The following is a 25,798-nucleotide window of genomic DNA, read 5'->3' on the forward strand; positions in this document are numbered from 1 at the left end:
TGGAGGGACAGAATTTACGGGCTGCGGTTTTTGATTCCCCTTACCCCATCTCACTAAGTTCCAGAAACCAGTCATGTCTCTGGACTTACTGGCCTCCTATAATTCTTCCCAATAATTATTGTCCCAAGATCTTTTTGCATCTTGTTGTATCTTTTTATAGTGTCGCCTAGCGCCCTGTATCGCCTCCCTATCAGTGGTTCGCACCGCTAGCGCTAGGGATTTATATGCTAACCTACAGTTTTTGTCGTACCAAGAATCGGGTTTCCGTCTACCTTTACGCAAAGGATTTTTTCTTAACTTACTAAAAAATGTGCCAAGTTTTTAAAAAAGGGTCTTGTGAATATGAGTCACCCTGGTCTCGTAATCATCCTTGGATGAATAGCCCTGTAAATCTGCAGTAGCGCCTATTACCAGGGTATACATTTCTGCAATAGAGTGAGAATTACCCAAGCACTCGGCCCATCTCAGCCGCCGTGTATCATTTGCCAGGACAATGTCACCCATTGTATCTATTTCGGCTTCTCCCTGGCCCTTAAGGAGCTGTATCTCTAGGCTGAGTGGGTTGTGATCACTCTCTATTCTTTGGATTATGGTCATATCACATATAGACCACCAAAATTCCAAGTTCACTAGGATGTAATCTATTCTACTTGTACTCAAACTATTATTAAATGTGGGATTACCCTGCTTATCCCCTTGTGTTCTCCCATTTACCGCTCTAAGCCCACACTCGAGACTAAAAGTCTTGAGTTGGAGAGCTGCTTGAGTCCACCTCTTTATTGGGGGTATGTTAAGTGGGGGGATTTGCCAGCAGATATCTTCCGCCTCGGTGAGTTCTAAGTCACTTTGATCCAAGGGCTCAAAGGAACAATTAAAGTCTCCACATATTAGAACATTTGCGTTTCCCCTCCATGTTCTCACATAGTGGCCCAGTGCCTCGACTGTCTCAGACGATTTCCCTCCCGGTTTTCCCCTGGCATACACATTGAAAATTATTAATTCACCAAACGCAGGGAATTTTAACTTTACCGCCAATATATCTTTGGAATTAGTTACAAACTGAGTTGTTGTGTATCTATCATCCTACTTGACCCATGTTGTCAGACCCCCCATTGGCCTTCCCTTATTAGACACATGCTTACTCACTCGCGTTTTACAACTTGATGCGCTGCACGCTGAAATACTTCCAGTAAGTACTAACCCCATTACCCGAAGAAATACTATCAGTAAACGCTAACTTTAATTTTCCGCATTTACATTTTGAAATCACACCACGCCATCACTCGATATTGGTTAGCGTTTTCTAACCGACGACCGTACTCACTGCATGAACCACGTCCTTATTCTTTGTATCATGAGCTCTTCAAACAGTACTCACAACTGTTTTCTAACGATTTTTAATTCCGGCATGATACTCGCATGAGATCACGTTTACCTATTATTTTTGTATTTTCCTTTTTCACTATTGCTCCGTATCAGCTTACGTTCACCAACCGGTCACTTGTTTGTCACGATTGAATCATCACCTCTCAATTCTAGCTCCTTTGAAATTATGTGCCATAATCTTTTGAAGACATTGCAATTTCGTGAGCATTATTGATACTATAGAGTTAACAGAGAAATGCTTCATACTATCAGCCCATATTTTTGTTTTTTCTTGTAGAGAATTCCCCTGAAGAAGGGCTTATGGATTGCCCGAAATGCATAGGGACTCACTATTAAGCTTTTGCATCGAACTTGGAATGTACAACTAATGACATTGGAATATCATTAATGAAATAAAATTAATGATGAAGTACTTGATTCGTTTGAAATACTTTTATTATACCTACTCTTGGGTATTCTACACTCTGTGCGCAGGGGGACAATTCCTATCAGGACTTGCTTTTTTGATTTGTTCCTCAACGCCCTTTTGACCAGAGAGCGAAGCCCCAGCAGCACGCAACAATTTTACAGTCTCCTCAATCTTTGTTGGTGCGTGTCTTACCCAACTTTCCTCATTATAAAAGCCCCAAGGCTTTAACCACTGTTAGCTTGCGAAGGCCCTGTCCTAGATATCTGTCAGGCAGTAACGTGAGCATTGTTAACACACCTCATGAACCATTATTGTCTAGATGGTCAGGTCCATTGTGACGAACACTTTTTCTGTTCAGTCATACAAGACTCTTTAGTTTGATTTGTTTTACAGACCCACCTCTGGGGAGGTATTGCTTGGGTATCTATTTTAAGGTAACAAATCTGCGACTAGAAGTATTGTCAGATGAACAAGTTAATTACCTCTGGTATCGCCTAATTTGGTAGAGACTCCTTCTAGCTGCAGATCCTCCCCGCTCTGCAAATGGATTCAGTACGGTCACCCTACGGAAGACCTTAGCAATTCACACGAGTATGTCAGTATTCTTCATTGCTCTGCTCTTCTGGCATGAAAAGAAACTAGAGTTAGCATGCTGGGGTGGTGCCTATATAGGCACTGCGCACGTCACTTCTGACGTGGATGACACCGACGTGGACAAGAACAATGCCAACTACCAGCACACAGGGGTACTGCCCGAAATGTTACAGATCCAGTCTGATGCCTGGGGAATATTCTAAGGTAAGGAATTTGCATCTAGATAGAGTCTCTACCAGATACGGCATTACCAAAGTTAAGTAACGTGAGCATTGTTAACACACCTCATGAACCATTATTGTCTAGATGGTCAGGTCCATTGTGAAGAACACGTTTTCTGTTCAGTCATACAAGACTCTTTAGTTCGATTTGTTTTACAGACCCACCTCTGAGGGGGTATTGCTTGGGTATCTAATCTAAGGTCACAAATCTGCGACTAGAAGTATTGTCAGATGAACAAGTTAATTACCTCTGGTAACGACTAATTTGGTAGAGACTCCTTCTAGCTGCAGAACCTCCCTGCTCTGCAAATGGATTCAGTACGGTCACCCTTCGGAAGACCTTAGCAATTCACACCAGTATGTCAGTATTATTCATTGCTCTGCTCTTCTGGCATGAAAAGAAACTAGAGTTAGCATGCTGGGGTGGTGCCTATATAGGCACTGCGCACGTCACTTCTGACGTGGATGACACCGACGTGGACAAGAACAATGCCACCTACTAGCACACAGGGGTACTGCCCGAAATGTTCCGAATCCAGTCTGATGCCTGGGGAATATTCTAAGGTAAGGAATTTGCATCTAGATAGAGGCTCTACCAGATAAGGCATTACCAAAGTTAAATAACTTGTTTTTTTAGCCATGTGGAATCCTTTTTGGTCTAAGTAAAATGATATCTGATTGGCAAATCGAAGAGAGCATTCTAACAGATAAACTGTATTCTTTTCTTTCTTGACCAGGTGGTATTGATAAGAATGTGGTAAAAGATGTGCTCCCTCCAAATGCTCCATCACTAGTTCTCACAGAGCTAGGAACCTCCTTGATGAAAGAACCGGTAAGCTATAGACAATGCATAAGTCGTTGATACGAGACCCTTCATTTAATATTACATGTCGTTTTTTGGGGGTAATGGGGCAAGCACCCCTTTTTAGGTCTCGCTACGACGAACACGCTAACTAAGCGCATTCCCGCAGCGAGAACTATAGTCGGCGTCTCAGCTGAAAAACGACGAGGGGAGACAAGAGCTGGCCGCGTGCCCAGCATTCCCTATGGCGGTGTCGGATTCCGACGCGCGCCTTCGGATCGGGTCGCGCGCGTGAGCTTCTACCGTAGACAGCTCACGTGACGTCGCGCAGCCCAATCCGAAGGCGCGCGTCGGAATCGGCTATCGCAGTCCCGCCCCTTCTTGCCGGACCTGCACTCGCCCTGCACGTCTTGTTACTATTTACTATTAACCATTCTTTACTACCTTCAACTTTAAACCATGAAATTACTTTTACCACTGTCAACCCATAAACCCTAAAATTAACTTTGCAGTCCCATAACTCTAAAATTACACTTACCACTCTTCACCAGTACCTACCCCCAAACACTATATTTATCCTTACCACCCTTTACCACTGCCACGCACAGACCCTGATATTACCCTTAACCTCCCTTTACCACTACCCACTCCAAAAGCCTACATTTTGCTTTACCATTATATGTAATATATATATATATATACTATTACTTTTCTTAAACATACATACTATGCATGGTAAAGACATGACTAGTAAAGGCACCTGCGTGGTAAAGGCTTTGTGGTAAAGGCATTGGATGGTGAAGGCATCTGACAGACTTTTGTTTGTTTGCAAATCTTTTTATTTGGGAAAATACAAATAATTACCTAAACATCAGTATTAGAGCAAATGTAGGGTTTTCAACAAGGCATGGTCTTCCTCTGACTCTTGTGGAAGCCGACTGTGGAACCCCACAAGACCACTATGATTCTGTACCAATGGTTGACTTCAGTGTGGCTCTGTCTTCAACTTCATCAGCCAGGGGTGCTAGAAATGCTGAGCTCATTTCAGGTAGACCCAACAAAGTACAGCTTTGGCATCAAGCAATCAGCACATGATCCTAGACCATTTCCAGATCCATCAACTTTAGTGCCTTCCAAGTAGCCAATGTTATGCCTATATCGAAGAAATAACACAGTAGAAGAATGTCCAGGCATCACGTTTAAATGCTGTTAAAGTTATTTAGCAGACTAAAAACAATTAAATCAATTATCAGGACTTTAAGCATTTATTCGCTATGGCATTCACTTTTTTAGAATATCAGATCCAAGACACATCCTCAGACACAAGTGGATACTTACAAATTAGTGCACGTTATACCAATACATGTGACAAAACATAAATGAACGACAAAACATAAATCGGCATTGTGGTTTGACAGGGCAACGAAAATTGCAAACAACAATAAACAGTGGTTGTGTACATTAAAAAAATAATCTGAATTTGCAATACAATAGCAGCAACTGGACAATCTTTAGCAGTCTGATTATCTGAAGTATTTAAGGTGCTGCTGCACACTGGGAAAAGCGGTTACGCCTAGTAGATAAAGGTTTTGACAACATTCCTACTGAGGCAAACTTAATTAAATGCAGGGATCCCCACGTTGTATAGTGCTGACGATTTTAAATTCCCAAAGTAATTAAGGGGATTCTCTTCGGGCGTAGACTAGATTATCTGATAGTGAGATAGGCATACATCCCTAGGGTGCGGTCTCAGTGGGCCAAGGAAACTTGCATGGAAGCTCAGTTTTTTAAAATCTTGTGAGACAAGTCGATGGGATCTTGTTGTTAGTTTTACGAGCTGCTGGAAAGTAGATGATGTTTGAGCGTGATAACTTGTTATGGGACATAAAAAGAACACCTGTTAATTGCTAGGAACAGACGTGCCAGACATCAAGAAGGTAACACGACCATGATACCCTGAAGATGTTAGAACTTGTTTGCTTCTGGCTTTAATATTGTGCAATATCCATGCACTATCAAAAACGTTGATAAAAACAGCGTGGGTAAAAGTTTTACAATCCTTGGAGGGCTGTCTGGCCAGCTACTGAGTAAGACACCTCTTTAGAAAGGGTTGTCACCAGGCCAGATGGGTACCCCACTCCTGCAAGGGATTCCTGTACATCATTCCCAAACAAACTATGTTTATGTTAGTAGCCACAAAGGTTGCAGAGACCTTGATTAAGCCTTTCTATTGTGAGTCTTTACCTGCCTCCTGAAGTCTGTGATGTAATCTTGGCAGCCAGGCGTCCCTCCATTAAGACGGTATACTCCTGCTGGTGGAACATCGGTTTCTGGCATTATAGCCGTCTTCAGCCGGGCTTGTATCGCTTTGTTCGCCCTAAGTTGGCAGGGTATGCTCAGACGTGAGTCCCTTGCTCACTTGGCCACTGGATTCAAGATAGCCTGGCTGATGAGGATTATGAATCCGAAACCGGTCCCAGGATACTTGTTTCCGGTCCAGGGAAGACATGGCTTGGCAGTTCGAGCTGGACTGTTCCCATGAGGCACAGGGTCAGACTGATTTGCATATGGCCATGTCTGAACTGGGGTGGCTGAGTGAACTAAAGAATGGTGATGGATTAAACCCAGATCAGTTGACTGGGGGTGAGTGTTTGATTTGCTCAAACGCTCCGTCCATCATCCCCTTTTGTATCTATATATACTGGACCAAAGTAAGGTACAGTGTGTATAGAGTCCCCAGTCCCCAGAGGTTTGGCAGAGGCTAAAGTTAGATATAACCTTACTCTCTACAGTGGTAGCTTGGTCGAGCAGTAAGGCACTATCAGAAGGCAGTGTAAAGCATTTGTTGTACACACTAAATCAGCAAATGGTCTCACACACTCAAGAACTGAACTCAAGGCCAATTGTTTTGTATCAAAAGATATAGTTGTTTTATTTTAGAACCAACAAGGTATCATAATATACTTCCTCAGAATGCGTTACTTTAGTTAAATACTTTTAAAATAGGCAATAGACTTTTGGAGTGCAATAGTTACAGGCAACACAATTTCTAACACAATGCAACATTGAGCTCAATGGGAATTTCTAGTTGAATGCAATTAGTTACTTTCTAGATTACTCTTCTAACCACAGGTCTGGATCCTAGATTCAGTCCCGGGACATGAGCTGTAAACATCTGTAAACATCTAAGTAAAAGCGTTTTTGTTACAGTAGGGATTTTTAAGGAATATTATTGTATTTTAAAAGTTGACACTTCGAAACTTTTTCAGTTGAAATTACCAATGTTATCCTATGGGAGGAAATTCAATTTGCAGGTAAAGTATGTTCACCTTACTTTTGTAATATAGTACTGGACTCCTAGGTTCAGCACTGGGACCTCTATCTAAAACAGGTAAGTTATTATGTTTTGGTTGTTGGTACGATTTTTAAAGAATATTTGTAGTTTGCAAAAATCAACATTTAGAAGAAATTTCACAGAAAAACAGTCAATGGTTTCCTATGGAAGAAAATTCAAGTTACTGGTAAGTACGGTTAAAATTACTTTTCAGGGTTTGTGCTGGGCTAAAAGGTGCAGCACTGAGTTCTCTCCTGATAACAGGTGAGTAAATCTGAATTCGTTGTTTGGCTGATTTTATGTAAATATTTTAAAGTTCCAAAACTCCACACTTATCCAAGTGAAACCAGTCAATGTTAGCCTATGGAAGAAAAATGAGTTATCGGCTTTCAAGTAAGTACTCGACTGGCAGAGTTAAGGTTCTGGCATAGACTCAGGGGTCTCCCAGGGTCATGTAGGTACAGTTGGTACACCCTCAGGGGCACAGGGGCAGCCGGGTGCAGAGGTAGTTAGGCCCAATGTTATCCAATGAGAGGCAGGGGGGCCTTCGGTTGGTGACTGCTGGCTAGCAGGCCACGCGGCTGTGGGAGCTGGGCTCCTGGTCACTTGTTCAGGGCAAATGGGGAAGTAGGATAGGACAAAGGTTGCCCTGCCAGGGGCACTTGGGCGGTTGGGTGCAGGGTGCTTTTGAGCCGCCGGGCGCTCAATGTTATTCAATGGAGATCTAGAAACGGGAAAAAGGCTGCAGGCTCGGGACGGAGGATCTTCTGGAGCGACCAACACTTCGAGGGGTAAGTTGGGAACTTGGAGGGTAGGTAGGCACCCCGGAGTTGGGCACAGGAGGCCGGGGGGCGCCAGGTACAGGGGTGTCTTTGGACGTCAGGAAATCTTACCTTTTGCTGGTTGCGGTTGGAGGGATCCCTGATTCTGAGTCTGCAGGCGTCATCTGGGTCGTCGAGGAGGGTCCTTGGGCACTGGATTCCAGGTCAGAATCACCGGGGGAATGTCCTCAGGGTCTGTGTCCACTCGGGCACAGGCCGGGCTCCACGGATGCTGAGTGGGCTGGATTTGCGGTTCCTGGCTGGCACCGGGGGTATTGCTCTTTGAGCAGAGCCACTGCTCGTGGGAGTCCCAGTCTCAAAGAGGGTCAAGCCAGGCAGGTCCTCCGGGATTCTCGAGGTTGCTGTCCGCAGAATACACCGGGATTTAGCAGGAGCAGGTTCAAGGATCACCAGGCCTGTAGGGCTGGGGCCAAGTCAGTTGGTGTTGTACCCTTGTTAGCAGCTGCACGGCAGGTCTTTTTCATCTTGGTCTTCTTTCTTGTGTCGAAATCGGGATCCGGTGAAGGAAGGTTCAGGGTGCCCCTAAATACTAAGTCTAGGGGTGTTACAGGTAGGGGAAGGGCAGGGACCAATAGGTCCCTGCCCTGTCCTAGGGTGAGTACACCCCCTATCCTGCTTCTCTCCTGTGGGAGGGAGGGCAGTAGCCTATCTTCGATTGGGCAGGGCTCCCCATCCTCAAGATGGCCGGAGCCCGGAGTTGTGCTTCACCTCGCCTCTCCCACCTAAGGGGTGAAGTTGGCACAGGCTGGCACACCCACTTTCCTCACGTAGGGTTTCCTGCCAGTCTTCCTGCCAGAGTGGGGGTCAGAACCGGTGGGGGCCAGTTGCTGAGTACAGCAAGTGGTCTGGAGAAGCTCACAAAGGTGGTATGCCTTTGAAGCCTCCCCCTGCCGATCCTGGGGGAGGAGGCCTAGCCCCTCGCCCAGGATGTGCATTGTTGCAGACCCCGGAGAGCGGGGGCTCTTCACCCAGGGGTCCAGCAACATGTCTGCTGTGTGGTAGCCTAGGCAGCCACTCAGACAAGACATGGATTGTAGGTTAGGTTTCAGGGGGCATCTCTAAGATGCCCTCTGTAGTTCATTTTACATTAAATTCCACACTGGCATCAGTGTGGGTTAAATGTGCTGAGAAGTTTGATATCAAACTTGTCAGTCTTCAGTGTAGCCATTATGGTGCTGTGGAGTTCGTAATGACAACCTCCCAGCACCATATACTCCTAATGACATCACTGCACTTACAGTGCCCAGGGATGGCCCTGGGTACTGTAGGGGCACAGGGCTCATGCACCTGTGCCCACACCACTGGCATAGGGCACCCAGCTAGAGGGGTGGCTGATGTATGCCAGGCCAGTGGGTTTGTGGGCATGGACACAGGAATGTGTGCCAAGTCGACTCTTTGTTTAGTTCTGCACCAGGTCACTCAGCCTGCAAAGGCAGTGTGTGGGTGCAGGGCCCCTAAGGGTGGCACAATAAGTGCTGCAGCCCTTAGGGGTCTTATCTGGTCACAATGCCCTGGGTACCTAGGGTACCATTTACCAGGGGCTGACGTGGCCAGAGATGCCCATTGGGTTTTAGCTTCAATACAGTTTTAGGGAAGGAAGGCAGGCCCTGGGCACCTGATTGGCAGGAGCCCAGGGCACACTTAGTCAAAGCACACCAGCAATTCAGCAAAAAGTGGGGGCATACCATACAAGAAAGATGGCATTTTCTCACACTGAAGTTGGTACTGTTAGGTATCAAAATAATCAGTGCATTAAGTATAAGTTAATGTTTACATTGAATTTAATGTTACTGATGGGGAAAGTGCAACTATAGAAGTTGCCACTTTAAGTTGCCTAAGTTACTGTTGTACACGGGGTCTGTCCTGCAGACAGCTTTCCACTCTCCTGAGGAGATGTGTTAACGACTCCCAGGACAGGAGACAATAGAGTCTTGCTTCGGATTGAAGTGTTTCCTTCACTCCTTTAGGAAGCTACACAGGTGCTGCTAGCCCAAAAGCTGATCTTCAAAGGTGATACCGCCTTTGAAAGGCAAGTGCGTAACACTTGGGAAAGGTTCCGCTCTATTGTTTAGGCAGACAGACTGGCTCCAGGGACAGGGAAGGGAAGCCAGTTGGCTAACCGGTTTTCCAGGTGCATGCAGCCCTCTTGGTAACCACACCTCTGGGTTATGCTAGGAAGCTCTACACACCAAGAAAGGGGTCTTGCCATGTTGAAAGTGGGCTTTATAGTGCATCCTGTGATGCCCAGATGCCACACTACGCAGGATGTGGTCATCAGTGGGGAAGGAACCTAGGGGCCTATTGGCCACCAATGCATCCTGCCCAAGGGCATTTCCTGACCCCTGACAATCTAAACTCTAATCTCGCCTGGAAGAAGGACTAACTTAATGCACCATGGAAGTGGCAAAGAGAGGCTGCACCAGTGTTGACTGTACCTACTGAACCTGGTGGCTAGCAAAGGAGAGAGACTGTCCCTGCTGTGTCCTACTAGAATAGAAATTGTCACCAGAGCCCAGCCAAAGCCAAGAGGTTTGAATGTTCAGCTGACCTCTTGTTCACCGAAGAGGGAAACAGCTGAGAAGCCTGCTGGGGCAAGTTGGTAGCGCAAAATCTTCAAACTGACACCATGCAGCCCCAGGGACCAGGACCCAAGCGCTCAAAGTCACACCCAAGGTTGCTGAGCTTGGAACAGCTGTCCAAGTGCAGCTTGGTTGTCCAGAAGACGAGTTATCGCCCAGAGAAGGATTTAGCTGTGACTGCGGTACCAGGTAACTTCCAGCACAGAGAGCACGTCGAGGGACATCGACCCTGTGACCTGGACCACTTCACCCCTTCGAGTACTGATTAGTGCCGCAGGAAACCCCTCCCATCGACCACATCGCATCTACAGCATCCTTGAGGCAATAGTACTACTATTACTAACTGAGGTTGTTTTTTACTGTTTTATAATGTAATTTATGTATATTAAAGAGGTATTAAAGTATTACCACAAGTACACCCAACTTGACAAACTGGAATTAATCAGACATATATGAATCTATGTTAAGATGCCAACGCAAGAAAACTGTAGTGTGTACCAGATTCTTGAATCATGTCTTGAATCATGTTAGTCATTGACAGTTTTGCAGATTGATAGTTTTGCAGATATAGTCATTGATAGTTTTGCAGAAACTGTACTCTAAGACATATTTCCCCCATGTATATAATAGTGCCACTGCAGAAAAAAGTAAACCACACTGACTTTCCCTATGAGTGTCCACTTACATTAAAAGGCCTACAGCTGGTCAACATCTAACCCTGCAGAGTCCCCTCTGTAACAGCCTACCTGTGCGCAGCCCTCACGTGCTCATGTGTATCCAGCCAAGTGTCCCTTACCCTCGCTGCGTTATCTTAAAAGGCGGACACTGGCGGTAAACATGCGCTGTCCATTTACTGTGGGTGAGACATCAATTGGGAGGCTCACCCACAGTAAAAAAAAGTCCAAAACCAGGTGACCTAAAAGTAAAAAATCCAGGCAATTTAAAAGGGCGGAACCCATCTTGTTACAGTAGCATCTGACTCACAGGATGCATATTTTTATTTTCACTACCCATAGGAGCTATCTGCGATTCACAGTGGTCCAGGAGCATTTTCAGTTTTCGGTGCTCCCTTTTGGCCTAACTAAAACCTCCTGTGTGTTCCAGAAAGTAACTGGCGGTGATCGCAGTTCACCTTCAGAAGTTGGGTATGTTGGTCTTCCCCTATATCTAAGACTGGCTGTTGAAAGCTGACTTTCCTTAGGCAGTCATGGACCATCCCCAGACAATAACAAACCTTCTAACATTTTTGGGGTTTACTATCAATGTACTAAAGTCACACCTGACTCCTATGTAGATGCTCCAGTTCATCAAAGCCATCCTGGATACAGTGTAGTTTTGTGCTTACCCCTCCCCAAAGAGAAAGGCCAATAAAGTTGTGCTGTGATCCCGATGTTTCAGCCTCTGACATCTGGATCTCAGTGAGGTTGGCATTGAGGTTGCTGGGGCTATAAGCCTCATTCATCCTTCTAGTCAGTCACACCACATGGCACATGTAGGCTCTGCAGCAGGACCTGCAGTGTCAGTGGGCACAGCACCAGGGGAATATATTGGATTCTTTCAGGTTTCAGGGGAGACTGCAAAAGATCTGCAATAGTGACTGCTAGACCATGATTGGGCCTTTGGCTAACTCTTCTTCTTACTCCACCCAGAGCCAACAGTGATGATGAATCCATCAAAACTTGGCTGATGAGGTTTTCTGGAGATATGTTGCTCCCAGCCTTAAGACTTGACAGGCTTGCCATAGGGGTGACTTACACATATATCTGGGAGAAATCTGGCTTTGCCATTACTGTATATGGCCAAGTTGAGCACAGCTGTTCAAACTGCTTTTCCAGTTTGCAGTGGCCGGCTGGGAGTCTCATTTTACTCAAGCTACACACCGAGTGGAACAACTAGTGCTGCAGGCCCTTGGATGACCCTCTAACTTACATGGCTTTGGTACCCTGGGTACCATTTACTAGAGACTTACAGGCAAGTCAGCTGGCCTCAGTGCACTCTGAGTTAATATACCAGCAGCAGAAGTCAAAAACTTGGGAGTGCCTATACAAAAAGAGCATCTCCTTACAAGTCCTACCTACAAAACATGAAATAAGGTCCACTGATCAGTCCCAGAAAAAAGCTTTACATCAATGTCCTGAAGCATAGAGCGGTCTGGAGCTTCCTGGTGACATCATACAAAATGACCTCCATGTTTTACTTGAAAAACAATACAGAAGAAAGAAGCCACATCCCGTGGTTCATCAGTATCTAGGTGGAATCCCTCAGCAGGACAGCAAGTACCTCTCAGGAAAAAAGTTACATCTGGATCATGTGAACATTGTCTTTTGGATGTGTGGTTGCCCTTTGTTGGACCTTTTCATGACACTATCAAATACGAAATACTGGTACTTCCCCCGCAAGCAGTGGCATGCAGGGTTGAGGAACAGTGCAGTTTGTCATGACTCAAGACCTTTGCTTACACCTGTCACTGCTGCCTGTGGTTCAGAGAAGGGTTGTCTACAAAGCCAAAAAAGAGCCCACCTTTGGCTCGCCGATATCAGTCCACCCATCTACTTCATGTGTCAGAAGCGCCCCACATTCTTCTGGGCAAGTGCTGCAACCTTCTGTCTGAGGAGAATGGTCAGATTCGTCATCGTGACTCGTCCGCATGGCTTCTGAACACTTGGGATTTGCTCTACTAAACAGCCCCCCAGATTGCAGAGACAGCTTAAGCCAATGTGCCATGTACTGTGAAGTCTTACCAAGCCAATTGTAAATGTTTCATTGTCCAGTGCCTTGCTAAGAGTTTGCACCGAGTAAACCACACCCCTGGTCATGCATGCTTCCAGCAGGACTCACTTGCCTGCTGTTTCAAATGTTTTTGTTTTTTTAGACTATCTTCTGAATCAGATCTTTTTATCAACATGAATCTTTCAGTAGTTCTTTATAGGGCTTCTCAGGATGTTCCCGCCTGTGTGGGTTCTGTTCTTTGAGAGGTGCTTTAAGTTGTCCTGGTCAGCTTACGAAGGAGTTCTTCTAGCACATACACATGGGGCAGGCATCAAATTTGGGTCATGAAAGATTGTTCTAGTTTTGTCCATTTCCTCTGCTGGAATGGTTAGTGATCAGGCTTTCACAGATTAAAGCTGCATCCTTGTGTTTTTGCTCAGATAATCTAGTTGTATGAACCAGTCTTAGTATGGATCAGTGTGCATACAAACCTTCATCAGAATAAACCAATTACACTCAAAGCGATCTTCCACGACCCTTTCATGGGTATCGAAATGTCGCTACACTCCCTAGATGTCTGTGAATGCGTACCATTCTGTAGTTATTGCCAAAAATCTTTCAGCAGTCCCACTAGCTCTTTGTTTCCACCTGTAGAGAGGCTGCCAATTCTGAAGACAAGGTATAGCTCGGTGTATTGGAGCAGCTATTGTAGTCTTTAATTCTAAGGCTAGTCATTACCGGTTTTTTACAGTGTTGACTATTCCTTAAGGTGTGAGACAATCGCAGCAGCATTCTACAGTTGTGTTCTTCTGTCGGGCTTTTGTAGAGGGGCAATCTGAAATTGTCGCCATGCATTGATAGGACTTTACTGCTTGGGTACAGACTCTTCATGAGAATCAGTGTGACCAAGCAATCTTGCATCCCTTCTTTCATTTAGGTGAGCCTGTTCTTCCTGTCTTGGAGTCAGTTTCATGATTTCATTGTATACATTTGGTCTTATCCATATGGATTCTGACATGGATATTACTTGTTGCTCTTATTGAAATGTGCAGGTATAATTGATGCAATGCTGGAGAGTAAACGTGTTCTTAACTCCAACTTCTGTTCTCCAGAATTCATATAATTCAACTGCCAGCTTCTCTCCCTCCCAATTCAGAGGCTCTTGTTACCTATAGTCTTTCACTCTGTTCCTACGGAAATGTGGAGTATGGGGTCTTCTGGGAGGAATAAAGTTTAATGCAATCTTAACTCGGTGGAAGTTTGGGTGTTTCTAATTGGTCGATAGTACTACTTAAGTGAGGTTGTTTTGTACTGTTTTATAATGTAATTTATGTATATTAAAGTGTAATTAAAATATGACCTCAAGTACATACAACTTGACATCATGGAAATAATCAGACACATATGAATCTATGTTAAGATACCAATGCAAGAAAACTGTAGCGTGTACCGGATTATTGTGTCATATTAGTCATTGATAGTTTTGCAGATAGCCTTGAAGAAAACTTGATAAATATGTTTACACCTGATAGACTTCAAGCCACAGATTTCATACCTTAGAATATTTCTTAAGCGTCAGACTGGATCTGGAAAATCTTGAGCAATACCTTAGCGCCCCTACGAATGGTGTCATTTGGCTCCACCTCTGCGTCATGTGCTCCGGAAGTGACTATGCATGGTGCCCTGTCTGGGTGCCACCCCAGCACACTGACATTAGTTCTTTTTTTTCCGCGCCATCAGTGCAGATACAGAGAGAGCTACTTCTGCCAATTTTTGGATGAGTTGACAAATTCTTTTGAGCTTTGTCTCCCAGTGTGCTAGGGATGTGCCCTAAAAATCCTGTGCAGTTCAAGCCCTGTGGGTCCTGTCACAGACAAATGTCTGACAGACCCCCTAACTGGTTTGGCTCCGGTGCCTGTAGCTGGGCCATAACTCCACAGCCTGTGAAGACTGTCGCCTCAACAATTCCAAGGCGGTTCGGAATCGATCCTTGAAGCAAGTCCCGGTCATGTGAAAGTGCCCATTCGTGGAGCTGTTCCCAGTGCAAGTCATCGCGCTCAAAGTTTTTGTCTGGTAAGTTGCAGAAGAAAATGAAAAAATGTATGAAGTTGAAGTGCTTTTTGACTTGTCATCAGACGGGCACGTGAATTGACTTCACCACTCCAGGCCCCACTCCCATGCATCAGCCAAGGAGCCTGTATCTGGGTCCATTCCGCGTCTCCCCAAAATTCCCAGAGACTGTGCAACCCCAGCCCAGCTAAGGGAATTTTATGAAGCCATTCACCTAATATTTGTGCAGACCGCCCTAACTAGATTTCCACCGTCCGGTCCACCCTCTGCACTAATCAAGACTGCAAACTTCGATTGAGCCCATTCCATTGACTTCATACCTCGCATTGCCGTTGCCCCACAGCAGCAATGGCCTATCATCATACCCGACTCCAATACTGACGCGGATCGGTGTGCCTGACATAGACTCTGGCACAGGCCTTGTGTAGAGTATAACTGGGGAGGGTCTGATGATCCTCATATATGCCATAACCTTTGGAAGATCCCAAAGACAATTGATAGGCAGAATTAATGTATGCTAGGGGTCTGGACACCTCCCCAGACACTGGATTAGTCTCTTCTCCTAGTGTGGCTATTGAGTAAGGGGGACACTGCTGCTAAGTGCAGCTTATGACACAGTCTCCCATGGCCGTCTTGTGAAATGGTTATGGAGTTACGATGTCGGCCTTAAAGCCCCCAAGTGGTTGGCATCTTTCGTGGAAAACCAAACTTTCCTGGTCCTCTAGAAGCCTTTCTGTTCCAAGGTGGTTCCTGTGCCTCGGGAGTTCTACAGGGCTCATCACTGAGCCCTACCCTTTTTAATTTGTACTTATGCCCCTGTCAGACATTATTGTGCCACATGGCTTTGAAATAATATCCTGCGCCGACGACACTCAGTTGGTCGTCACCTTGTCCCATAACTCTGCTGCTGCTTCCGTGGCTTTGAGGTCCCGCTTGTCTGAGGTAACCCACTGGATTGATCTTAACTGCCTGAAGTTAAACACAGGTAAGATGATGGTCCTTATCCTTGACGAGCAGCCCTCGATCTGGTCCTCAGCCTGGTGTCCAGTATCCCTGGGTCCCTTTCCTCAGCCTAAACCCAAGATTAAAAACATAGGTGTTGTCAAGCAAGGGGGGGAGGAGCCAAGACGGCGACCAACATGGCCGCATAGACGCTCGCCCTCGCCTCCCGCACCATCCTGGCAATGATCCTACATCTCAGCCGTGGCCCCGTGTAGATAAGCGGATGCGGTGCCCGGCCGTGCAACTCCGGAATGACGACCGCCCCGGACGGCCGAGAAACGTCGTCGTAAAGGTTCCGGCCTCTATTGTGGACAAGCCGGGACCTCGAGTGGCGCTGCAGCCGACGGGGAAGCGATCAACATCGGCCATGACGGGCCGGTGACCCGAGCCGAGATTCACAGCTCGCTGCATTGTCGTGGGTAAACAGGCTAGACACGGCGCTGGACCCCTGAGCCTTGTGGCACATATTTTTGCTGGCGCCTTTGGATGTGGCTGTCCCGGGGAGCAAGGCGGAATGAACAGCCCGGACCGGACCTTCTCCGGGGGCTGCCGGTGGGTGACCACACACCATCTGAGGCGGATGTCTGGAGGAGATTCTTCGCCTAGACGCGGCTGGTAAGCTGTGGGCGGCATTGCACGAGTGTGTGGGTTCGAGTGTGCTCCGCCATGGCCCATTCGCACACCGCGAGCTGATATTAATATCCCGGCTGCCTGCTGAGACTGTGCTTAATCCTGTTCGGAGAGTCCCTGGAGAAAGAAAGTATTGTGTGTATCGACGGAGGTGGGATGGAGCCTACAGTGAGGGATGTCTTTCTGGCCATTACAGACTTGCACTCAGCTCTGAAACATCGGTGTTTGGCCATCAATGACTCACAGGCGATCATTGCTCCTGACACGGGATCTGTAGGGGCGTATGGGTACAAAGTGGATCTGGTGCCCGGCTTTTCCCAGTCTGTTGACGCCGAGGACTCCCTGGGGTGTTCAGTGTTGGATTGTGAAACCAGTGAGCACTGTGGCCGGAGCTGCGTGTCTGCTGCTTTTTCTACCTTCCTGCCTGTTGATCCACCTCCCGAACAAAAGCGCCATGTTCTCTCGACGACGGAGAGTGTAACCTGGAGGAGTGATGCTGACTCTGTGCCGCTGCTTTTGCTGAGCGCCTGGGTGCCCCTACTGAGACTATTGGATCATAGGGTTCGCTTGCTCGTGGAATGGGGAGTTTGTCTGCTTCTGTTTGGACTGGCCAGGGTTGAGAGCTGACTGTTTACGGTACTTTATGGGTGATTCCGGTGATGAAGTGGACCATGGCTCGTGCTTGTGACTTTGGGGGGTTGAGATGGACATAAATTGATGCTCACTTTCCATCTTGGTGGGCTTACATGCTCTTCTGGTATGGGGGGGGGGGTGTGAATGGGGCCGGTGCTAGGGCCTTCTTCCGTTTTTCCCATATTAGGGGTTCTTTGCTGGGGCGACAGGCATACCTATAGGGGGGGGTGGGCCGTAGCCTTCTGCTGGTATGCAGGGTGGGGGGTTGGGGGATGGGACGTGTTTTCTGTTTCTTCTTTGTTTCTATGGCCCTAATTTTTCTTTTTCTTCTTTTTGTATCTTCTTTCCTTAATTCTTATATACTTCTTCGCTAGATGGGGGACTGGGTTTCGGTTTCATTGGGAAGACTTCTGTAATGTGTACTTATGTAATTTTTTTACTGTTTATTGCTTCCATGAGTAGGACGCTGAGCTCTAGTACATAGCTATTGTTGCTTCATGTCCTGTTTTTAGCTTCCCAACTATAAATCTCTATTGAAGGCTAATATCCTGTTTTACGACTTGCTCAGTGTAAGATTTCGCAGTATCGTAAGCCATTAGATCCTTCTACCCTTATCATAAATTGGAATCCTCTCATATCCTGAATTACTGTGGACAAGTTTATCTATAAATCCTGATTTAACGGGCTATGCCGGACCGAAGATTACTGTACTGTTGTCTCTCGCTGCGCGAGGCTTTGAATCTGTTTGTGTTGTCGGCCAACGGATTTTCGGCCTGTGCCTGATTTTGCCTGTAGTATTACATGTAAGGTTTTCCAAATAAAAAAATATAAATAAAAAAAACATAGGTGTTTGGTTTGACGATAAACTCACTTTTGAGAGTCAAATCACAGCCTTAGCAGGCAAGTGTTTTGACATTATTAGATTTCTCAAACGTTTTATCTATCTCATACCATTCTCAGCCCAGAAAACTGTGATCCAGGCTTTAGTGGTCTCTCGGGTGGACTATTGTATCGTCTTATACATGGGAGCCTCTCAGGCTAGGATTAAGAGACTCCAGCGAGCACAGAATTCGGTGGCTTGCCTGTTGCTTAAACTCCCCAAGTGTGAATATATGAGTAGGACACTTTAGACACTGCTGCAGTGGCTCCCGGTGGTTAAACACCTTTCTTTTAAGGCCCTTTGCTACTGTTAAAGGATCCGTAGGAAGACTGGGCCAACGTATCTACACTCTCTTCTCACTCCATACTCTCCTAGACTGTGCCTTAGGTCCTCGGAGGTACTACCTTTGCAAGTGCTCTGAATCAAGAAAGCTTGCGCTGGCTGTAGATCGTTTTGCTTTCTTGCTTCTAAACTCTGGAATTCCCTTCCGCTGCGGCTTAGGCAATCGCCTTCAGAGCCTCAGTTTTGTAAAAACCTCAAGACTTGGCTTTTTTAGGCCCCCTCTCCAGTTTGTCTTCTCAGCTTGTTTCCAACCGCTCAGTGATGGGACACTCTTCACAGGAGTTGTTAGGCGCACTATAAAACATGTATTATTATTATTTGCCCTCTTATTTCCTGTCTTGGACATCTGTCAGGCTGTGACCTAGGTGTTTGTGCATGTTCACCTGTCAGGTCAGTTGTGACGGGCACTTTGCCCATTTGGCCTCCGGGACTTTCTGGTCTAAATCTGTTAGCAGACCCACTTGCGGGAAGGTTTTTATTGAGTATCTGTTTCAAGATAAGGAATCTGTAGCTAAAAGTCTCTATTAAATGAAAAAGTTACTTACCTTCGGAAATGCCTTATCTGGTAGAGACTCTATCTAGCTGCAAATTCCTTACTAATCCTCCCAGCTCTGCGAACAGATTTCTCTGCATAGGTGACCTTTGTAGGTTCTAAGTGTCGGCACACTGGTCTATCAGTATTCTGTTGTGCCTCTGTGCATCTGGCGTGGAAATGTCATAAAAAGAAACTGATGTCAGAAACCCGGGGTGGTGCCTATATAGGCACCGACACGTCACTTCCAGCTCTGATGCAGAGCTGAGCGACTCCACCTACCAGCGTGCTGAGATACTGCTCAAGATTTTCCAGATCGTTTCTGATGGCTGGAGAATATTCTGAGGTAAGGAATCTGTGGCTATATAGTCTCTACGGGATAAGGTGTTACTGGAGGTAAATAACTTGTTCTTTTGGTCTAGTTGTTGGCTGATTGTATTTGCTTGTAACATCCTTCACCCTGTTAATCTCTAATTTTTTTGCTATTTTGCTTTCACAATAGGATATTCGGTCTGCTCTCTTAATAACAGCTTTCACCTCTCTTGTGTGGAAGGACGGCTTAACCTGTTACAAAAGTGCTACTCATCTCTGTTGGCCTCTTCTCCAGCATGTAAGTGATGCCTTAATGTGATGCAATGTGTATGGAGAATGGTACCACTACAAGACAACTCAAATGGCAAGGCTGAATTCCATTAGCCCTGCAAACCCTTTAACTTTTTTGTATTTTCATGTTTTCTAAATGCATCACTCTGTCCTTTCTCTAATGATGCCTCTGAGTATATCCCTACAAAAGAAGCTGTTTGGAAGCCAAATGCAGAGTGGTGCCTCTGGTGTGCTGTACATGATCTGTAATTTCACAAATTTAATTTTTATCTTTTGCAGTGATTTAAATCGTATTATTTTATTTACTTTGTACCAATGTCACGGAGTGTTGATTACCGTTAAATATTCCACAACTGTCAGACTGATACAATAAAATCTTGAGTAATACCTCTGTACACTGCTAAAAGGCGCCGACAATTCCGCTTCGATCTCGTGCACCCAACTGGCGATTTAGGGGAGGGCGATGAAACGCATTGCAGCGTCAATAGTCTCAGGGTCGTTCCCTCTCCCAAGGATTGTCTCGTCCTTTGGCCAATCAGGGGACCATTCCCAGAGCCATTCCCTTTACGTTACTTTATCAAAGTCCAAATGTTCTTCAGGTAAGTAAATAAGAGTGGTTGTTGAAGAGCCACTCAACTTCTCTGTACCCTTCTTCATCTCCAAAAGGGTCACCACTCCACTAGATCCTGCTTTAACACCCCTCCTGCAGATCAGACACTGGATCAGTCTTAGTGCATCCCATATGCTGGAGTGACTCCTACCCAAACAAACAGTTTTACCAAGCAAAGTTCCTCATCTTCAGGCAAACATCTCTCTCTGGATCGCCTTCAGGCCCCAAGGAGTCATTACTTTTGGCAGGCCCTCTCCCATGATAGTTAGACCCTCTGGATCCAACCCCGAGCCCCATGCCAGACCCATGACCTTTGCCGGAGTTCAGTCCCTTGGTACCACTGCTGGTGTCGCCCCGATCATTCTTTCTGACTCCAAGACAACACTACATGGAATGTCTCCATTGACAGTGCAGTGGGCTCCAAAGTGCCTGTTTAATGCCCTGCTTGGGTGTAGTCCATAGGCTTTTCGGATGATGTCCAATCAGCCTAATGTACATGCCCTTCGATGGTTCGCACCTGTTTGGATGTAGTACTGGAGTGATTTAAGGACAGTATGGTCACGGCTTGCTCCTTAGGATTGGTCGCTGCCCCTCGCTAGCAGCATTCCTCCTTCTGTCCCTCATGTGGCCTTGGTAGAGGATTTTAGGCTCGCCAATACCGAACATATCCGCAAGGCCAGCAGTTTTCCCAGACTTATTGTGGCGGAGGTAAGGGCTCCTAAAGGCCATATGGACAGTAAGGCACCATCATGCCTAGTCCTCCACCCCTTTCTGCCGCCCCACCAAACCTCTTTAGGCGCCCTTCACGTGCACAGCCATCCGGTTGGAGGCAGGATACAGCACTTTCTACCAGTACAGGAAAGCGGTCAAGTCAGCCAAGTATGTTACAGATTGTGCGGCATGATTATGCACTTCCATTCCTCAAGACCCCACCACCAATGCCACCTTCTGTACAACAATTGTCAGAGGATTATCTGTTCTTGTTACACCAGGATGTACAGGTTCTATTGGCGAAAGGATTCATCAAGGGGTTTCCACCACCAGAAGTAGGTGGTGGTTGTTACTTCCGCTACTTTCTAGTGCCGAAAAAGGATGGAAGTCTCTGCCCCATTCTAGATCTTCGCCCTCTCAACGCCTTTCCGAGAGAGAACAGGTTCAAGATTCCCACCCTTGCCCATGCCCTGTCTGCCCTGGAGACTTGATGCTGGCAAATGACCTGCAGGATGCTTATTTTCCTATCACCGTCTTGCAGGCCCAAAGGCGACAAATTGCGGTTCATGGTCGGCCCGAGGACTTTCAGTTTTCTGTGCTCCCTTTTGGCCTCACCAGCCCCCCTTGGGTGTTCTCGGATGTGATCGCAGTAGTTGCTGCTCAGCTTCAAAGGTTGGTAATCCCAGTCTTTCCTTACCTGGAAAATTGTCTGTTAAAGGTGGGCTCGCCTCATGCAGTCATCACCCACCTGCAGACTATGGCGAACCTTCTTCATTTGTTGTGGTTCACTATCAATATGCCGAAGTCACATCTGACTCTTCCCAAGCCATCCATCATCAGAGCCATTCTGAACACTGTACAGTTTCTCTTTTACCCTCTGGCACAGAGAGTCCCGGATATTCGGGCAATCATATCAATGTTTCAACCTCCACCCTGGATTTCAGTGAGACTGGCTCAGAAGCTACTGGGTCTGATGGCCTCTTGCATCTGCTGGTGAACACACATCAAGTAGCATATGTAGGCTCTGCAATGGGATCTAAAAACCCAGGTTGCGCAACGTCAAGAGAATCTCTCCTATCTGGGCAGATTTCAGAAAAGACTGCAAGACATCTGCAATGGTGGCTATTTAATCACGATCTGGTCAGTGGCAGACCCCTCTCCCTTCCCATCGTTGATGGGTTGAAACCCAAGTAGAATTTTTGGACACTGTTGTAATGATACAGAATGGGAAACTAGAGACACGTCTCCATAGGAAAGATACAGGTGGGAACAGTCTTCTACATGCCCTCAGTGCTCACCCAGATGTCTTAAAATGGAGCATTCCATATGGGGAGTTACTGAGGGCAAAATGAAACTGCAGCACTGAGGAACTCTATGCAGCTGAACAAGCCCTGATGCTTGAAAGGTTCAGGGAGAGAGGATACCCTGAATGGGTTCTGAAAAAAGCAATCAGTAACATTTCTGACATGACAGGTAGTACAATACTTGAAGAAAAACAGAAGGAGAATACAACAAGCACTGGCGTTGCCAATAGGTCTCGCAGTAGGAAAGTTGGAGCTATTGGTTTTGTAAATGACATTTTATATTTATGTTTTGTGATTTACAATGTTAATACTTTTAACTTTAGCAAATGTGACACTTTTAGCATTTGTAATCCCACATGTTTTGTATTGACGTGACTTAGATGTATTGATATTACAAATAACAATGGCTTTTAATTTTTTTAAATAATTAATACTTAAATAAAAGTGATTGTAATTTATAATTGCAATGGTCCGAAGTAGATAAAATAGTGGCAAAATAGAACAAGTAATGTTACAAAAGGTGAAAAACAAAGGAAGCTTTTTTAACATATAAATTTTGTTTTAAAGAGCAGCGAATTGGTAGGATGATGTTGTTTGTGTGGCTTACATCTGTTTAGGCTTATGCTGGGACACAGTGCAATAGGTCTCGCATTATGTAAGTTTGAGCTATTGGTCTTGTAAATGACACATTTTTTATTTATGTGTTGGTTTTGAAAATAGCTAAATTAATAGCTTTGTCATTTTCAATGCCAATAGTTATAACGTTCGCAAATGGGACATCTATAGCATTGTAATGCACCATGTTTTGTATTTACGTGACTTGGATGTATTGATATTACAAATTACAATGGCTTTTAATTTTTTAAAATAATTAATACTTAAATAAAAGTGATTGTAATTTATAATGGCAATAGCTTAAACTTTTGTAAATAACTTTTTTGAAGATTATGTTCAGTGTATTTTATTGTGATGAAAATCCAAGAACAGAAATGAAATATTAACATCTTTTTGTGACATTTGTAATAAAGCTTGAAACATTGAGAGAACATATTTGAACCAGTTGTTGTTGAATGGTTGCAGAGATTGATGCAGGGGTTGCGCTGAGTGATGCAGGGGTTGCGCTGAGTGATGCAGGGGTTGCGCTGAGTGATGCAGGGGTTGCGCTGAGTGATGCAGGGGTTGCGCTGAGTGATGCAGGAGTTGCGCTGAGTGATGCAGGGGTTGCGCTATGCCATGTTTTGTTGTGTTTTGTTATGCTATCTTTTTTTGTGTTTTGTTATGCTATGCTATGTTTTGTTTTGTTTTGCTATGCTATGTTTTGCTATCGTGGTGTTTGGTTGTGTGTGTGTGGGGTTGTTTTGTGTGTGGTTGTGTGTGTGTGTGGTTGGGTGTATGTGTGGTTGTGCCTGTGTGTGGTTGTGTGGTTGTGTGTGTATGTGGTTGTGTGAGTGTGTATGTGGTTGTGTGTGTGGGGGGTTGTGGTTGTGTGTGTGGGGTTGTGGTTGTGGTTGTGTGTGTGGGGTTGTGGTTGTGTGTGTGGGGTTGTGGTTGTGTGGGGTTGTGGGTGTGTGGGTGTGTGTGTGGGGTTGTGGGTGTGTGTGTGTGGGGTTGTGGTTGTGTGGGGTTGTGGGTGTGTGTGGGGTTGTGTGTGTGGGTTGTTTTGCGTGTGTGGTGGTTTTTGCATGTGTGTGGGGTTTTGAGTGTTTGTGGTTGTGTTTGTGTGTGTGTGGGGGGCAACACTTGGGCAGGCAGAAGGGCTATCCACACCACTTGGGTAGGCAGAAGGGCCACCCACAACACCTGGGCAGGCAGAAGGGCCGCCCACAACACTTGGGCAGGCAGAAGGGCCGCCCACAACACTTGGCAGCATGGTGTAGTAGCCTAGAAGCTGCAGAAGAGGAGCTAGATACTGGCTGGGAAAGGGCTTTAGCTCAGGGTGCTGTCACAAGGTGCTGTTATCAACTAAGGACGACTGGTTTTGAGCTACAGACAATGTGGGGGTAATTAAGACGTTATGCATGTTTTTAAAATAATATTCTGTATGTTTTGCATATCAATATGTGAATAAAGAGGAGCTGTGGCCGTTTTGCACAATCCAAGGCTTGTTTCCATCTGTGCCAGGAAAAGGCAAGATGGGATGCAGGTATGGGCCGGGAAGCCCGAGGGCACTCGCCCTCCTGTGAGGGGTTAGACATGAGAATTAAAGGGGGTTTTGCAGAGAACTTTACAGTTACCTTTGCAGACCTGTGGGGTGTGGGATTCGGCGGGCCGGAATAACAAGCGGGGAGGCCAGATATAGTGCGCTATGATTGACGGGTTTTATTGTTGACACAGTCAGGGGGTGGTATGAAGTCTCTGGGAAAGAGTTGCTGGGGTCCTTGGTGATAACCGGAGGAGACAAGGCGTCGGATCAGGAAGGGTTGTGGAAGATGTCCTGCTGCTGGGCTGATGTCGTCAGGGCTAGGGTGCGCCTTCGCTCTTGTCTGCTTCTCCGGGTCTTGGGCTTCCACCGGTGGGCCTCGGAGGTTTGGGGCGAGAGAAAAGACAGAGCCGTTAGTTGTTCGCTCTTCGCAAGTAACGTCACTGCCACCGACACCGGGATGTGAGGATACGGAAGAAATGAGGGTGAGGGAAGGGTAAACGGGGAGGTGGGAGAAACCGACAATAGGAGGGGAAAAAGGGGTGATAGGGTGCTCACTGTGTAGGAGGGGCCTATGTATATATCTACAGTGCTTTCGTGCTCAGAGTTGTGCAGCTTTACTCTATTTACAACTATCTACACTTGGCACACGGAGACGGATGATGGTTACTCACGTGGCCCGCCGCAACTCCCTGGTGAGTTGCGGCCGCTCTCCAGCCACCTCCTGAGGACTCCACCAGTCCTCAGACCACACGTCGCCGTCGGCGTCCTCCTCTACTTCTTCAGCTTGACTCTCCGACTCCTTACTCCTCGCTCTCAGCTCCGGTTCCTTCCTTGCTGCCTCCTGCCACGAGTCCGTGGGTTGGAACCCCCTTCCTTGTGGTTCGTTGGCTTTTCTACCTTCCGGGCCGTAGCTGGGGGCGGGACTTCCGGGGTCATGGAGAACTGCTTCCGGTATTCCGTCTTCCGCGTTCTGACCCTGGCGTACCTGCAGAGGATGAGAGAGAGAAGAACTCCTAGGGAGAGGGAACAAGGTGCAATCTGGGTTAGACGAGCCCGCCCCCGCGCGAGGATGCTGCCCCGTTAAGGTAGGGACCGTGACCTTTCCACATCCCCTTTCCCTACCTGTCTTTCTAGTGGGGGTGGGAGAACAAGGAAATCGTGAGAGGTAATCCGCATTACCCTGTTCGGCCCCTTTCCTATGTTCGGTTGTAAACCTATAGGGCTGGAGGGAAAGGAACCACCTGAGGACACGGTCATTGTGGCCTCGGTTGCGCGCCATCCATGCCAAGGGGGCATGGTCTGTATACAGCACAAATTCACGTCCCTCGAGGTAGTAGCGTAGACTGTCCACTGCCCATTTTATTGCTAAGGCCTCTTTCTCAACACAGGCATAGTTCATTTCCCTGGGGTAGAGTTTTCTGCTTATGTACAATATGGGTCTTTCATTCCCACAGGGGTCTCT

The 25,798-nt window shown here is 46.4% G+C and overlaps 1 protein-coding gene across 3 annotated transcripts in view; it reads left to right on the forward strand.

Annotated features, from left to right (window-relative positions):
- LOC147706848 (exportin-5-like) overlaps nucleotides 1-25,798 on the forward strand; it is a 1,626,836-nt gene that overhangs the window by 1,329,840 nt on the left and 271,198 nt on the right. For all 3 annotated transcript variants that reach the window (XM_086926008.1, XM_086926006.1, XM_086926007.1), the window contains 2 exons: nucleotides 3,348-3,442; nucleotides 19,468-19,575. In XM_086926008.1, coding sequence (XP_086782134.1) covers nucleotides 3,348-3,442; nucleotides 19,468-19,575 — 203 coding nt within the window. The remainder of the gene's footprint in view (nucleotides 1-3,347; nucleotides 3,443-19,467; nucleotides 19,576-25,798) is intronic.

The sequence above is a fragment of the Lissotriton vulgaris genome, chromosome 6 (genome assembly GCF_964263255.1).
Source record: "Lissotriton vulgaris chromosome 6, aLisVul1.2, whole genome shotgun sequence".
NCBI lineage: Eukaryota > Metazoa > Chordata > Amphibia > Caudata > Salamandridae > Lissotriton > Lissotriton vulgaris.